General features: G+C 30.8%; 2 protein-coding genes across 5 annotated transcripts in view; one reads left to right on the forward strand and one right to left on the reverse strand.

Annotated features, from left to right (window-relative positions):
- The window catches only part of LOC111035061 (RING finger protein B-like), a 37,151-nt gene that overhangs the window by 20,311 nt on the left and 4,434 nt on the right, over positions 1-12,406 (forward strand). For all 4 annotated transcript variants that reach the window (XM_022316563.1, XM_022316562.1, XM_022316564.1 and 1 more), the window contains 4 exons: positions 9,129-9,285; positions 9,460-9,609; positions 9,874-10,020; positions 11,253-12,182. In XM_022316563.1, coding sequence (XP_022172255.1) covers positions 9,129-9,285; positions 9,460-9,609; positions 9,874-10,020; positions 11,253-12,182 — 1,384 coding nt within the window. The remainder of the gene's footprint in view (positions 1-9,128; positions 9,286-9,459; positions 9,610-9,873; positions 10,021-11,252; positions 12,183-12,406) is intronic.
- On the reverse strand, positions 1,075-1,862 carry LOC111035063. Its single transcript, XM_022316565.1, has one exon. It carries the CDS (start codon positions 1,778-1,780, stop codon positions 1,187-1,189), a length of 594 nt encoding a protein of 197 aa, XP_022172257.1. The 5' UTR covers positions 1,781-1,862; the 3' UTR covers positions 1,075-1,186.

The raw sequence follows: 12,406 nt of genomic DNA on the forward strand, positions 1-12,406 counted from the left end.
ACTATTACATTAATAGTTATTGTCTATATTATGTATGTAAAGGCTGTAAAGCTTATTTTATTGCTTTGCTTTACAATAAAAAAAAATTTGACATTACCAGTTGAATACAAATGATAATCTAATTGTCTGAAATAAGAAAGTGATTGATTTTCTTTCAAAAACCGAATTGTTTTTTAAGTGATGTCGAAATTGTCGTTCATTTCACTGACATTGATAAATTGTTTCTCGCTGTACGTACATTTTGAACAGTAGTTCTTTTCGGAATAAATAAATAATTACATATATTTCTAAGTTCTAAGTAGGACAAGTAGGTATATAAAATAAATAGAATTAATAAAGTAAAGATAAAATTATGTCAGTAAGAGGTTAAGTTCTATTTTATTCAATACATTATTTAAGTTAATGGCTTATAAAAATGCATCTTTTCAAAAAACTTAAATACTTACCTAAACAAGAGTAATGAATACACCCATCGATGTTGGTTAATTTAATTAGTAAGGTATATCTAGTTAGGCAAGTACTTAAAAGTAATAACTATGCAATTAATATAATGATTAAACCCTTAATTTTTTAATAATAATTTTGCAAATTATACATAATATTTCAATATACAAAATAATCTTTTTAAAACGAATACCTTACTCATAAATGCTCATGATCTGCGCTTTAAGTATTTTTTTTTTTTTTTTTTATTGATCTTAAGCTTCGGCAACTGAGGCCATTAGCTGTAGTAGGATTTGTATTGTAGGTTTGTTTGTATTGTATATTTTGGGACGGTAGGGGGGAACACGTGTGTGTTTGTTTTTGGCAGAATTTCGAATGGGGCACCCGTAGGTTTCTGCCATGCCCCGGGGGTGGGGGATGGCAGCACTTGTTCTCCGGTCACCGCGACTTGTCCGGAGAAAAATGCCGCCCGGTAGCCGAGGATCGAACCGCGACCGGCTGCGTCGCAGCGGACGCGTCAGACCACTCGGTCACCTCATCCCCTCTTTAAGTATTATAAAGCACAATTCCAAAAATGGTAGTATGTAACGAAAGCGTTGTTATTTGTTTTTATAAATGAATACAAAATTGTATTGGTTAAAACTATTTTATATTTTATTTAAATATGACCAAAACGAGAGAATGACAGTTGATAATATTGAAAACAAATTTTAAAGTACAATTACAAAATACATTTTAAAATTTAATTTGGAAGTATATTTTGCATACTTGCAGGAAGATCCATTATGTTCTCCGAAGTTGGGATGCTCGGCAATCGTTGATTCATTTGATTACGCAGTTCTTTTTCCATTTTTTTTGCATCTTCAATGTTAATCGGCATATTTTTTAAATGTTTTAGAATTGCGGATTTGAATTGCTGTCTATATTCCATTACACGTTTGATTTGTTCATCCATTGTACTATCGTCTTCCTTAAAACTTACCAGATGATTAACAAGGTTTTTCATTGAAGCTTCATCAATATTCGATTTATTGCTCATACTTTTCATGTTTTCTGCAATTCTTGACATATCTGCGAAGGCCTTTGTAATGAACGTTATCATAAAGGCCATTTCGGTAGCCATTTCATCTTCCCGTGCTTCGAATGATTCGCTGTTAGTTAAATCTAAACTAGGTAAATCTTCAGTGGTATAATACGTGGAATTATTGGTGGTATCGGCGTCTGTAGTAGGCTCTTCCGAAATTTCGGTATCGACTTCGTTGTCTGACTCACTTTGTGTATTGGCGGTCGTGAAGACTAAAGAGAGTGCGACGGTGAAGAAGATTAAACGATTCATGATTGTTTTTAATACTTTTGGTTTAGTATTTTAGATGCACTGAATAATGGTTACTAGTGAATGTAATTGGTAATGCAAAGTATTATCACTTATATACTAGATAATAGTTGACACAGATGGCTGTTGGTCTAACATTATTAGCCTATATTCACGGGACTCATTTGGTTTAATGACTTTTTAAATTTACTTAACATTTTTTGAAGAGTAAAAATACTTCCTCTAATTAGTTTGAGTTTGTGTACGTAGCTGAAAATATACGAATTTAATTATCGTACTTAATATTTTAATTACCATCTATAGTAGGTATTTTGTTTATGTATGGTTTTTAAACACTTTATTCGGTTTTAATTGGTGGCTTGTAATTGTAATTAATATGCTATATTAAATTATTAAAATGCGTGTTAAATATACAATAATTTACTTATAACTTATATGTACTACTATTAATAATAGTTCCACAAACACGCATAAGAGTTAAGGATTGATGTATTAAAAATTAAAAATATTAATTAATTGATTACATTATTTTGTAACGATAGTGGATTTCTAAGATGTTAATTACTTTGTTAAAATTAGAAAATAAGTCATTTTTAATACGTGTATTGTGTAATAATATTTTAAAGGTATTAATATTTAATTACAATTCCTAAAATACTCGTACTGTATAGTATAAAAATAGTAGTTATATAATAATGATCTTAAATGTCGTTGATATATTATTCAATAAACAAATGACACATAAATTAGGTATAACGATGAAACCTTTAAATATCGGACACTTTTGGTCTCTGAAATTTTGTCTTTTATTCAGATGTGTCCGCTATTCAGAGGGTTCTGATTGTAGAAAGCTTGTAACTGGTTCCCAAGAAAACGTCCGCTATTGGGAGGTGTCCGTTAGGGGAGGTTTTACTGTATAAAGTAACGAGTATGTACACTCTATACATCTTAAAGATTTTTCCATCTAGTTTAAAAATTTCAAATTTGAAAAATAATAAATACATAATATTCTTTGGGTTAAGCTGAAGATTAAAAAAAAAATTGTTTAAATGGTTTAATTTTTCTGTACCTCAAAAATGTGTATTTTTTACATATTAATAATAATCCAGATTTACCGTGAAAAAATATTGAAGTCCATGCTTTTTACTTATATATATTTTTTTTCAATAATAATCATCACAATCTTCAATCACTTTTCAAAGTTGATACATTTTAATAAAACAATAATTCATAAAACATATTTTTTGTTTAATAATTAGATGGGTATATCTCTATAATGAACTTTGTTTTTTCTCTTCTGAACAATTTACAGAAATAGACGACTATTGTTTTCCCCTGTACCCTTCATACGTGTATATATTTTTTTAAAAACTATTTGCATTCTCATGACTGGGTAGTTAACTATAATGTCAGTTATCATTAATTTCGTCTTAGAAACAAACGTTTATGTGTGGGATAGAAAATGGATGGATTTAGATGGATTATAGATGGAAAATTTTGGATTTTTCCTTTTTTTTATTGATACAAAATTTAAAAGTAATTGGTCAATATACATATTGAATAACAACAATTATTTTTAATATTTTCAGTTTTCATATCAGTTACTACTCAAGTGATTAATGGATGAAAATTATGAAATCTTTTAGCATTTTTTTTATATAAAATGTGATGCAACTGTGACAAAAATCTGAATATATTTCCCTACCAAAGTTCACCATAAAAGCTCCTTGTAGAGTTGCACTGCAGCTGCAATACATAATTTAATTTCAGTTATATATTTCTACCATCTCACCCTCTCTATTCATCCAAAGTTGACTTTTTTCACTTCCTTCCTTTGGCCAAAAGGCTCAAAGCAATAAAAATTGTACTTGACGACAGTTTATTGGGGAGGGAAATGGAAGTAGAGTTTCTTCTGGTAAAACTAAATATAATCGATTTGCTTTTACGGCAGCACTGTGCAAGTAACAATAGCTTAAGATTTGAAAGTCCGACCGTCATTTCAAATTACTGATAATGATTTTCATTTTTATACAATCTTAGACCCTAAGGTCAATAATTTGATTTCATACCGTTGTTGTAATGGGTAAATATTTATTTTATATTACTTAAAAATATAAACACAATTCGTAAAAAATCGAAACTTTTTATGTATACTTTTGAAATACTTTGTACTATAAAAATGTATACTGTTTTTAAGGGTTTTAAAAATGGAGCTTATATTGGATACATAGATTATGGAATGGATATTGGTAGTTGTTTTTATGACTTTTGGTCATGATACTTAACGTAAAGCTGTCGGACGTTAAACTTCAGTTCCAAAAAAACATGCCATAAAACTGCTTTTTTGAATGAGATCGGAATTATTATCGTTATCATAGACAATTTAAAACACATGATACATTTATTATTTATTTATTAAAATCCATTAATTCAAATAGCAATAAGTAATTTGTCCTGAGTAATATTAAACTTCGGTATTCTTTGTAATTAAGGTATTCAGTATACAACGTGCATGGACTTGTAAATTAATATAAATGTATTATGTGTAACCATTATTTTTTTTTAATACAAGGAATTTTATTGTAATAACTAACAGGACATGCAACTTTTTAAAATGTACTTAATTTTATTCGATTATATTGTATTTTATCGAGAAACAGTAATCTAATTGATTGCATTATTTCTAATATAATTTTATTGAATGTTAAAATTTCTAGTCACTATAATTTTTAAATCTGAATTTCGTATGGTATTATATGTTAGAATGTAGGTATATATGAGATCTAGAAACATACATTTACACAAGTTTATAGTATTAAAACCACAATATCTCTGAATATTCCGTCGATTTTCTTACCTTGAAGGCTAGTAATAATTAATAGGAGCCCACATCTGTACAAATTCAATGCCTTATTTATTATTTAAAAAAAAAAGGTGAGACGTATAAATTGGATACAAATCCCTGTCAGAAATTCATTGTAACCTAGTGGGCCTGCAGTTTGCATATCACACATGTGTATTTGCTTTTGTATTATATGTAATCTACCGTATGTTAATTATATGATTGGAAAGACAGTAGCTTTAATTTGAAATATCATGCAGATATTCTAGTGCAGTTTTAATATAATATATGACTAATATTGCCCAAATTTTATAATGGTCTAAAAAAAAACTTTCAAAATCTTTTTTTAAATTTATATTTTTAAAAATACTGCGTAATATTGTAAATAATTGTATGATTTACACACTTAAATAACTTATGCTAATCCAATAAGTAATTAAGACCTATATACTACTTGTTGAAATTGTATGTAATATTTTGTGTTTGTTTTAAAATATTGTTCAATATATCGACCATGAACTGCTATGCATATAAGTCCGTTTTATAGTCCCATGATTTTTGTAATGAAATTATGATATTTAAAAATACGTGCAAGATATTCCCGGCGACAACGTGTATTTTGTTACTTACTTTATATTACGTATTTTGTGTACAATGTACAATATTAATTTTTCCCATTTGGTTTTATCAAGCAAACTTATAATTAATTAAATTTTATCCATGATGAGTTAAAATTACATTTTTAATTTAAACTTTGTATATTAAATTATTATGTTTTTCTCAATCTTTGGAAAAAAATAATCATGACAGTGTTAAGATTTATGATAAAATCGTATTAAGTCTTAAAACTATTGATGTATTTAATTTATAAGTAAATATTGAAAATCATTAGTAAAATAAAACAATACACATACTACAGTATTTATCTGTTTATCTGTTAGTGTGAAATGGTTAAAAAAAAGCCACAAGAAATAAGAAATTCTAACAATTGGAATCATCTTGGAGGGATATTATTTATTTATATATGACGGTTTCAGAACACCGAATCCTTCCACTAAGCCTAGACGTTTTGTTGAATAGGGTATAGTAGTAATACCCAACACTGCTTATATAGTCATGAAAGCATGAATTTCAACTTTGATTTAGGGTATTGTCTTAGATATACTAAAATATTTATACAATTATTCTGGGTATATTTTTCATAGACATTTTTGAATGTTTTGAACTCTAACCTTAAAAAAAAACAACACAACAAAAATATTAAATTTTAAAACGTTTCTAAAATCGTTGGTCCTCTGCAGTTTAACCTTTTACTTGAATTACTTTTGGTCTATTATCTATTTATTTATGCATTTTGGCTTTTGTGTTACATGGAGTATTATTAAGTTAGCATCGTATTTACTGGTAAATAATGATGTATTAATAACAAATTATAAAGTGTTCTTGAATATTTATTTACGATTCAATTTTAATATATAGGGATATATTGCGAAGAGGTTAACTTAAAGTGAGTATTTGGAATTAGAACAGTATTTAGTCTTTAAATTCCTCAAATAGAACACCCATTATTTATTCATTTATTTATTACGTAATGAATAAATCGAAATCAAATTCAAAATAACTTATAAATAATCAATTTTTGTAAACCAAATTGTTAAATATAATACAATTTGAACATTCTTAAACTATTTTTTTGTAAATGTTTCAATGTATTTTTTTACTAATTGAGTAATAGTATTGTAATTTACCTAACTTAGTATTAAAATAACATGTACATATAATGGACTATATTAATTGTCATTGCTGAGCTAGATTTATTATAAATAAACAATAAAAAAAAAGAATAGTTAGTAAAATAAGTTTTAAATATTTAAACGTATATACATTCAAGGGAAACTGTGAACTAAAAGATGATTTAGTTCATTAAAAATAATTCAACTATATTATACGCAACAAGTATAACTTAACTATCAGGTATAGTTAGAACAATGTCGCCGTAGTTTAATAAATATTAAATTGTATATATTTATAATTTTTCTGTAAATTATCTTAACACATAATACGGTTTGAAAATCTGGTGCGTTTTTCTCGTTTGACGTCCGTTTTTTCCCTCAAACTGTATAGTATGTTTATTTATTTTCATTTTTTTTTAGGTACATATATGTATATATATATATTTATAATACTTGAACATTTATTCGTTTTCTGCCTTCAACTTCACGTCTGTCTGGAAATTATTACGCACTCTGGAACCCGTTAATTGCACAGTGCAACGTTCCGTGTTTTGCTAGCAAAAACCACTAGTGTCACGCTAGTCCGCCGACAGTCCTTTTAATTTGACGCTGCAGGGAAAGACGACGAGGGTTCCCAGTTCCCACGTAGCTACTCCTTCCTGTAGAAGGGCGATTCGTTCGGAGAGAGAGACAGAAAGACGGGTGGCACAATTCATTTTTATCCCCAAAGGGATATATACGACATGTATAGCACTATATGTGTTTGCGAGGGGTGACTGTTTTATTCGACTTGTGTGTACATATACTGCCTACCTACACCCGATAAAAGCTCACGACCATCGCGCATACTTTGGCTTCGTATCAAAATCTCGTGTAAACCGTAGTCACGCTGCAGTTGCATATATATGGGAGAAAAAGTTGATCATTTGCCGTGAAAAGTGCCAAGACGCGCAATCGAGATAATCCAATTTCTTACAAGTGTGGTGGGCGGTTATTCGGACTTCGGAGCACGTACGCTGTTGTTTTCTTATTTATCTACTTTTTTTCATTTGTTTTTGATGGATTGCGCGTTGTGGCAGCTGCAACTAGCGTGTGCGCCCCCGTAGGCCATAACTAACGAATCGAGAATTATATCCCCTCCTTCGACGCCAACAAATATCCGTATTACACTAGGTTTTACAAAGTTGAATCGATGGGGTAGTAGAGTTAGTTTGTCATATACTTTTAAAATCCGTTAAAATCAGTATTCTCCTTGTATCGGGATAACTCGACATTATATTGCCTCGGGATTAAGTTACCCTTCTTTAACGCCTGTGTTACAATTTATGGATAATATTATGTTAATCCTTGTTCAGTAGGATTGTATAATAATATGATTTGTAAAATACATTAGTATTATGAAAATACAGATAGAAAATGATCAATATTGTATAAATGCATATCGATTTAGTAGGTTTATAAAATATAAATATTGCCTGCTTTGTTCCTAATTGTTTCAATTTATATATATTTTTGATTCATCTATCCAATTTCAAAATAATGATTATCAGACATCTTGAGGTATTATTGGTACTTTTTTAAACAATAAGAAAAAGGGAAATTGTATGTATATCATGTCAACATTAATTTAAATTGATTATTCAATAAGTAGTCTAAATAATAAAAGGTATTTAATTTTAAAACACTAATTCATTTAGCTAATTGTTAAAAATGATTCATTAAATTAAAACTTAATATCATATACAAAATAAACAAATTGCTGGTTTTAAATAATTAGATTATGCTTACTGAATTTAATTAGAATTCTAAAGCACTACAGTTGTATCCTTTTAAAGTAATGAAATAATTATTATGAATGTACAAAGCGTATAATGTTTTAAAAGAATTATTATGTAGGTTTTCTAGTAGTTTCTTAAATTACATCATTTATATAATGTCTTGTAAAACTCTGACAAGAATATAAAGGCACAAAAACAAATTCGAGTTATACTAGTTTAAGTTGTAATTTGTAAATGTATAGCAATAAATATTTCTCACCATCATTTTCTCACTTGCTCGCCATTTATATTGTTATACAATTTATACATTTGTTTGAATATACTCTCTGACTACTGGTTCGCCTTAAAAGAAAACATACAAAATATCCTATATATAATCCTATACCTAAAATTTTGATCATATTCATTATTCACTTTTCTGTTCAGTTGTGGGATTTTCAATAACCTTCGGGGAAGCGTAATACAACTTTAAAGTAATTTAAAAAATAATAGAAACATCTTGATAAAAATGTAAATTATGTGAAATTTTGTTTTTTTGTCGTTGCAATATATACGAAATTTAAACATCAGCTGTTGAGTTTGAGTTCATTTAGTTTTAATGGATCAATTTTATAAACGTGCTGCTTTGTATTTTTGTATGTATTATATATATATATTATAAATTACAACTTTGCATTCTGAGGTGCTTATATTTTGAGCGCTATAAAATGAAATGGTATTTATTAATAAACGCACCCTCGTAATGCCGATGCAACTGCTGCATGCCCATTGAGGGGAACGTTATTATAATGCTGGTTGGCGTTATAATGTGGACGAGGGAAACGTCGGTATTTACATCGACTCTTTCAGAACATTAAACCGCAGCAAATATTATGTATTAACCAACACCCTGTAACGCCGGTATTTAATGGGTTTTGAAAACAATAGTATATGTTTAGTAATGTAAATAATATATAATTCAAACATGTTGGTGAAAATAGTTTCTTTTAATATTGTAGGATAATCAATGGAAAAAAGTCAAAGGAAAATCCGGTTCAAATGTACCAAAAGGCAGAAGAGGCCATACTGCATTAGTATACAGAAATTCAATGATTATTTATGGAGGATATAGAGACCTAAAAGGATCCACGAATGAAATGTGGGCTTTCCATTTCGGTAACTTTAAAATATATGACTTATAAATATTTTTGAATTTTGAATTTCTTAATCTGTTATAGTTATATTTTTTATAGTTTTGAAAATGATATAATATAATGTTTTTTATGTATCAACATTATTTTTTTTACTCTAGAAAATAACTAAAATCATTTGAATTTATTTTTATTTTAGATACCGAGTCGTGGCATTTACTTAATCAAGGAAGAGTACTACCACCAGCGAGACACAAACATTCAGCAATCATACACGACGATGTTATGTGGGTGTATGGTGGAATGACGGATTTACATGAAAGATCAGATTTGTGGAGATTTGATTTTGGTTGGTACTTATATAGGCTATAAATATTAAATCGTATAAGATATTGTCAGTTATTTAATTAAATTCAAATTTTCATTTCGATATATTTTAACTTTATCATTAACTTTCTCTAGTGAGGCGAAATACTTACATTCATTTTATTATTCTTATACTTTGTTGTTCATAATAATTAAGTCATATAATATTAAAACATTGCATATTTTAATAATTATAAATCAGCCCACAATATTCAACTTTATTGGTAAAGAATAATTTTTGTTTCAGTGAAGAAAAAATGGAGTGTCTTGAAGACTAAAGTAAATCCAGGTTTATTGCATGGCCACTGTGCTTCCAAAGTGATGGGTTCTATGATTATATTTGGTGGAAAAAAAGGAGGGCAGATTAGTAATGATTTATGGAAGTTTTATTTCGGTAATGATTCATATAATATACCATATCTTGTATTTAGGATTAAACAAACTATAGGTAATGAATGTGAAACAATTAAAACAGTTTTAAATTATTTTTTCTGTTTATTTCGTTAAAGCACGATATTAAACATGACAACAACTAACCAGTGAATAAAATTATCCTAATTAAATGTGTAAACTCAGCTGACACATATTTTTGTATTCTGTGTTGAATCGTAGATAATGTGTTATGTTTACTTAAACATAAAAAAAGCTTACAAATTAGTTAGATTAAAAAAATAAACAAAAACATAATTTTAACCTAAAATGTATTATATAGGCCATTGGCGTAATGAGGGGGCATAATTTCAGTTTCTTAGTTATGATTGCTATCATGTTTGCAGGCCATATTAGACTTCTTATATTTTCGTATATTTTATTATTTAATTAAATTTAACATGACAAAATCAATTTTATAACAAATCATAAAAAATAAAACAATAACATAAATTATCAGTAATCTTTAAATCGGGTAAAACAGAACTATATATTTATAATAAATGGGCATCTTCGATTATTAGGATTTTTTTCTTTTTAATATTCTGATAGAAATTATTCAGTATCAATTTTCGTGATTTCTAGTTTTGACGATTTTTAACGATTAAGAATATTATTAGTTTGTGCTTCGTGGGTGTAATTAATACAAACCACGGTTTGTAGTCGTTATGGTGTATATCATCTATGATATTACGAAGTAGACACTAGACAGTATAAGTGGTACCTATACATAGTATATATTATTGTAGAAACTGCTGTTTTAGACCAGGGCCGTTATACAACTTCTATATCGAAGTCTATGGGTACAAACACTACAAACTACAACATTGTAAAATGTACAAATTATACATAATAAATATTAATGTTATCAATTTTCACTAAATTACTTGGTAGGTACTTGGTAGGTGTTGGTCAATACTCCCAATAGTTGGACACTCGGACCATAACAAAAATGTATTTCAAAGGTAAAAATACAAAATACAAAACGATCTACTCAATATCCATCAGATATAAAACACATACTGGCGCTTTCGTTTTTATTCTTATCATCCAACAGGAAGACTTTTTACAAAAACTGCCCCCTCCCTCCCACCCAGAAAAAAATTACTCTTCTGGGTGTAGTCATATTAAACTTGTATTATTGTTGTATACATCGTACAATGTACGCATCTTACGAACGTTTCATTCTGTTTACAGCTACTGAAACTTGGGAAAAAGTGCACACCACCTATCCACAGCCTCCAGCGATCTGCGAAGCTGTGACGCTGACGGTGTCGGAAACGACCTCGACGTCAACGACCAAGAGTAGCCGCGAGAATGGCGTACAGTCGCCCATCGTGGTCCGGCGGTCCAGGAGCGGTCGATCCGCGGACAGGCAACAACAGACCGGCAGTGGTGACCGGGATCACGGCGGCCAACCGCATCAATGGCACCACCAGTGCCGGCCCGAATCCCGTGCCTCGTCTTTGGGCGGCTCGAACGTGAACATCCTGAAAGAGATATCCAAGCTGTCACAACTCAACCTGTACCGGCTGGCGCATAACAAGACCTACAGCGTGCTGAGCAGCACGGACAGCGTGATGTCCGCCGACGCTTCTCATGTGCAGCAGCAACAGCAGAACATGGTCAAGTCGCAATCGGCAAATGTTATCGCCCGGTCGCTGATATCGCCGGTGGTGTCGAACGCTTCGCCTCCCGGCTACAAGTCATCGTTCCCGCCGTGCAGAATGCCCCGTGACCCCATGTCCGTGCCCAATTTTGGCGTGGCCTTGACCCCGGTCGAGGCTACCAAACTCGTGTACCTGGAGGGCGAGGAGGCGCCGAGCCCACGCGTTGAGTTCGATCAGGACTTCGGGTCCGTGCACATGCGGTTCCACCCCAACGGGCCGCTGTCGTCCGGGTCATCGTCGCTCAACAAAACGCTCAACCGGCGCAGCTACCCGATGACTAGCTCCGCGTCCGCCCGGTTCGGCAACCCGTACAGCACGCCCGAGGAACCGGGCGAAATTACTTCCGGTTACGTCAGCATCGAGACTGTGCACCAGTCACCTAACGGCGGTGACGGACCCATGTGCTTCTCCAATCCCAACTACATGGTGGCTGACATACAGAACGCCATATCCAAAGGTTGGTACCTTAATACTGTGATGTGTGTAAATTATGTATAAAATAATCGATAATGTTTAATTGAGCCCCGCAATTACTTATAGGCTGTCAGAATTAAAGCCAACAAATATTTTTAGTTCTTTGAGTTCAGTCACTTCAGACTATTAGCGTTATTCAGTCATCCAGGGGACACCTGCAAGCGGAGGTTGGCCTAGTATAGTCTCCCAATCCCAAATAATTTCAGT

The sequence above is a fragment of the Myzus persicae genome, unplaced genomic scaffold (genome assembly GCF_001856785.1).
Source record: "Myzus persicae strain clone G006 unplaced genomic scaffold, MPER_G0061.0, whole genome shotgun sequence".
In the NCBI taxonomy this organism is placed as follows: Eukaryota; Metazoa; Arthropoda; class Insecta; order Hemiptera; family Aphididae; genus Myzus; species Myzus persicae.